The sequence below is a fragment of the Trachymyrmex septentrionalis genome, unplaced genomic scaffold (genome assembly GCF_001594115.1).
Source record: "Trachymyrmex septentrionalis isolate Tsep2-gDNA-1 unplaced genomic scaffold, Tsep1.0 scaffold53, whole genome shotgun sequence".
Lineage (NCBI taxonomy): Eukaryota > Metazoa > Arthropoda > Insecta > Hymenoptera > Formicidae > Trachymyrmex > Trachymyrmex septentrionalis.
In genome coordinates this window covers 2,702,241-2,707,541 of record NW_017305705.1, presented here as the reverse complement: position 1 = coordinate 2,707,541, position 5,301 = coordinate 2,702,241, and the positions used below count along the sequence as shown (strand labels likewise).

General features: G+C 33.7%; 1 protein-coding gene across 1 annotated transcript in view; it reads right to left on the bottom strand.

Moving 5' to 3' along the window:
- LOC108751884 (large neutral amino acids transporter small subunit 2) overlaps positions 1 to 5,301 on the bottom strand; it is a 23,307-nt gene that overhangs the window by 16,024 nt on the left and 1,982 nt on the right. Inside the window, exon 2 of the mRNA XM_018492358.1 lies at positions 981 to 1,812. Coding sequence (XP_018347860.1) covers positions 981 to 1,248 — 268 coding nt within the window. The 5' untranslated portion in view covers positions 1,249 to 1,812. The remainder of the gene's footprint in view (positions 1 to 980; positions 1,813 to 5,301) is intronic.

Sequence of the window (5,301 nt, the reverse complement as noted above, 5' to 3'; positions counted from 1 at the left end):
AAACATTTTTTTCTCAAGCTGAGAGAAAAATGTACTAAATTTTAATAAATATTTGTTTAAATAATGCCAGTTAAATATTTACTAAATGTAAACATATATGTATTTATTTGGTGCAAGAATTAATTCGATTTATCTATTATATTATATAATATTTTTTTTAGCAAATATTTATTATTTTTCGTAAATAAATGTTATATTAGTATTATTCAAATAATTCTTTATTAAAATTTAGTACATTTTTCTCTCAATGTAGTATATACAAATCCACATTGAATTATTTAAGTATTAAAGATCTTGCTTCAACCGTTGGGCTTTTATCTTATTTTTTATTGATTAAATAATTTTAATTGATCATATTATTTTCCCAAGATTTTGTTTTCTGAAATTTTGCGTGTTCTGGGGAGGCATCCTTAATTAAGCATGATGTATAATTGCGAAAATGTGATTGTAAATGTGAGCATAGTTGTAAAGCCCGATTTACAATTGCATAAACGTAGTTGTAATTATAAGAATTGATCAATCACACTTGTGAAGATGAGGAGAATATCCGATTATAATTGGTGAATTATTACGACCACTTACAACTACGCCATTGTAGATCAGGCTTGAGAATTCTAAAATCACGGAGAAATTTTAAGCCTGATCTACAACTGCTTAAACGTAGTCGAATAATTTCCTCATATATTTGACTGTGATTGGTTAATTCTTACAACTGCAACCACTTACAATTACGCTTACGCAATTGTAGAATGGATTTTATAGCTCTTGCACACAGAACACCAGTAGCCAATCAATTTACCGTTTATCCATAAAGCAAAAATATGATTAGTTGATGATTGCGCCAACTTCCACAGCGCGTTGCTACGTCCTGTGTGCGGGAGCCATTACGGAATCGGAATACTAATCCTGCCTTCCCCTTCCACGTCGAGCGCGTTATTTTAAATTTCGAAGCAACCGTTCTACAAAATTTCATCACTTACCGAGCTCGGCATAACATAGGGCTCCGATAAGCGACAGGATCCCGGAAAAAATCCAGACAATGAGAGCCTGGCCGACGCTGCCACTGTTCCTAAGCACGCCTTTGGGCGACACGAAGATACCGGCGCCGACGATGATACCGACGATGATCGCCACGCCATTCCACAAACCCAATTCCTTTTTCAATTTGATACCTTCATCGCTGTTGGATCTCGCAGCTTTGGACTGCGACAACACCGACTTTTCCGCTGGCGCTACCTTGTCCGGCATCTTCCGTGCGTCGTGTTAAAAGTTCTTTTCGAAATCGGAGCACGCGCGTGTACGCGCGCGCGTGCGCGCGCGCAAGTGTCACGCACGTTTTCACGCGATTACTCGAAGGGCAACGGTTGCCGCGGTGTGCCGCGTGGGCACTACCGCGAGTGCATGCGATGCGGTTAACGGTGACATATGCGGACAAGGCGAAGGGAAAACGGAAACTAAGGAAGATAAACGAGAACGGAAAATGGATAAAGAACAGAAAAAGAAAGAAATTGCAAACGCACGCGGTCGCGTATCACCACGTGGCAAAAAGCGCCTCACGCGACGGATACACATATACACCTTACGTGCCGGGCCGCAATTGCCGAACTGCCGCTGCCGGCTGCCGCTCGTTTCTTATGACCGCGCTCGCCGGTACGCTCACCACCATCTCCTACCCTTTGACTTGATTCGCCGCTCCACGATCGAACTGACGCGACGCTAGCGGCTAGCGACGGCCGCGCGCGAACACGCGCGCCCATTGGCGCGGACACACTTATTCTGATAATTCGCGACAATCCTTTCTTCTTCGTGTCTCTGAAAATATCGACGACAAATCAAAAGCAAATGCGATAAAAATAAATGAAATGAAAAATCTATTCGAAAATTTCTTATTGTATCGATATTTCACGGACTTTCGTGCTTCACTAAAACAATGAATAATCTTAAAGCAATGTCAAAACTGATCGCATTAAAATTCAGCATTTTCTGCGGATGTAATTTCTTATTGTATTGATACTGCAGTTTCCTTGCTGTCGTTTAGAGAAATATAAACATTCAACAATGTCCATGTTCAGACTTTAGTTAGCAAGCAGTGCAAGTACTGCTCTGCATTTTCTCGACGTGAAAACACTCCAAGATGGTCAATGTAAGCAGCGCTTTTTTTCCAATTCCATCAGCGGAGTATTGACCGTTTCTACGCCACTGCGCCTACCTTAAACCTTATATCTTACGAGTGTCTCAATCCGTATTGCATCATGAATTTGCTGAAAAGCAGATCGCACACCTGCGAAAACAATAATTTTACGAGATGGACATGAATAAAAGCAATGTCTAATTTCATGTAAAATATGATATAAGCATATGTAATTCAATAACAATAATCGGATAAGAATTTCTGCAAAAAGATTATTATGTCAGGATTGTTGCGTCAAGATTGTTTGTTTCTCAAACTTGATAAAATTAATAAAATGTTAATGTTCATTCTTTGCATGGGCGTATCCAGGATTTTCTTTCGGGGCAAAGGGGGTTCTATTCTTTTATTACATAAACTCTTTTTCATTACGTAAACTTTTTATTACATAAATAGCAATTTTGTTATTCAATTGCTTTTTTTAAATATTTTAGAACTTATATGTCTCCTCGTTCCTGATTTCAAATAAAAAAAGTATTAAATTTTGTAAATCATACATACCTAACTTTTATTTTTTTTCCTGAACATAGTATAAGTAAAACACAGTTGCAACAATAAAAATAAAATGTATAATTTTTTAATATTGCTATTGTTATTATTATCAAATACAATAGTATTATAAAATTTGTACGTATAAAAGGGCCTATGGAAAAAAGGAATAAATAAGGTAAAATTCATTCAATAAAATTTTTAGAAAATTAAAAGATTATTTACATGGTCTTAACAAGAAAAAAATATTTCATGTAATGACAAAAAAACTTATACCAAATCAAAAGTAAAGTTGTATGTTATTATAATTAAAAATTTCGGTGGGTTTCAACTCCTTCCAAACTTCTCCCCTTTTACGCTCCCCCTTTATAATTTGTTTTAAATAGACGTTTTGCATTTTTATTATTCTTTCTTCTTCGACGTTTAATTATGCATTTTTCATTTTATATAGGGTACCCCTAAAATTTGACATCACTGAGCAGGTGGACTAAACTGAGTTACTAAAAATTGTTAAATATTGTTCTCCAATAATTTTTTACTCAAATACTATTAACTTTATAGAAAAATTGCAAAAGACAAAAATTATTTATTTTCTTCTCATAGAACTTTAAGAATTTTTTCAGAACTTTTTATCAACTTTATAGTACTGCATTTTCTTATTTACCACCATGAGAAAATACAATATTGAAAAATTCTGAAAAAATTCTCAGAAGTTTATAAGAAAAAAATAAACAATTTTTATCTCTTGCTGTTTTTTTGTAAAGTTGATAGTATTTGAGTAAAAAATTATTGAAAATTAATATTATTATCACATTTAGCGATGTTTAATCATTAATATCTCGTTAACCATTGCGAAAATTGCAAAATGATACAGGACTTTTCGGCTTAATTTAGTCTGCTCTACTTGCTCAGGATGGGTGATGCCGAATTTTAGGGACATCCTGTATATATGCAAAAAGAATGATGCACTAAAAAAATTTTTGGATGAAAATAGATAAACTAGAAAAATTCTGATCAATTGAAATTCTAATTATATCTCAACTAGAATTTTAATAAATTCAACCAGAAAATTCTGATTTGTCTATTTTTAATTAGAATTCCAATATAACCAGACTGCTTTTTCAAATCAACAGTGCAGTTAGAAATTATAGACTTTTTGATGACTACGTTTGTGTTATTTGCAACAATTCTCGCAATATATGTATATTTCTCGTTGAGTATAAAAAGGCACAAAAATTCTCATAATTGAAAAATTAGAAGTTCTAAATAAAATTCCTGAAAAATACATCAAGTAAAAATATATCAAGTACAAATATATCAAATAAAAAATTGATTAATGAGATTGTAAATTGTATACAATTATATATATTTCGTATAAAAAACTTTATCGTAATTAACGATACAATAGATATATAATACAAATGACATATATTTCGACTAATCTTTTAGCCATCAACATAGAGTGATCAGATGCATGTGAAGTAGGACATCCATCATGGAAAAGTAGTACACTACCATTTTTTTCACTGACGAACGCAAAAAAAAAGAAACGAAGAAGCAGATATTGTTTAATCTGAGACCTGTATTATTTTACATTCCTTTTAAACTTTTTTAAAATAACTTTATGTAAAAAATTTCTAAATTTAAAATGAGATAGATAAAAGAAAAAGCGAAAATGTTGAGTGCAAAAAGTTGAATACAATCAACACGAATAAACCTAATGTCTAATTAGCATCTTAATAGCAAACCCTGCGGAAACAGATAGCAAGCTCTGCTACCAATTTTTTAATTGCAGAAAGACAACAAATTGTATACAGAGTTTGTATTATCTGATATTCTGTCAGCAAATTGCTATCAGAAATATAACAAGGCGTGCTAAACTTGCTTTGCCAGCAGATTGGTAACAGAAATCGAACAAAGTCCTGCAACTTGACGGCAGATTGAGAGCAGAACCTAGATTCAAGTAAACTCTGTTCGATTTCTGCCATTAATCTGTTGGCATAGCCTGTCAGCAGGCTTTGTCGACAATCTACAGCCAAATGCGGACACAGATGGCTATGGTTTTGTAGTCAAAATCTGATCGAGTTTGCTGTCAATTTGGCCCCAAATTGTTAACATTTTCCTATCAGGACATCTTATGTAAATCAATATGGCCATTTTATGCTGGATACTCATTAATTTAGCGATATCAATGTCTTATTCCATGCTTATCCTGTACTATGTGTTAATATATTTCATGTGTGACAGTGTCACAGTGACTTAATAACTTTCGATCCCCTCGTTTGCTCCCAAGTCCCAAAAGTAGTAGGAAAAGAATACACATTAAAAATCCATCTGAACGCCTCCGGACGCCCGAAAAAAAGAGTACATTCGAGAAAAAAAGTATGGATGGTCACCCTACATCAACAATATATAAAATATAAAATTGCAACTTAAGAATTAAAAAAAACTTATAACAAACTTGTAATTATATACCTACATATATCGTAGGCACAAATTGAATCAGATTAAAAGTTTATACAAAGTAACAAGTGTTGTGGAGTCAAACAGTTGCCTTGTCAGAGTTTAAATTCTGACATGGCAACTGTCTGACACATCTATTTACTTAATATAAATTTCTAATT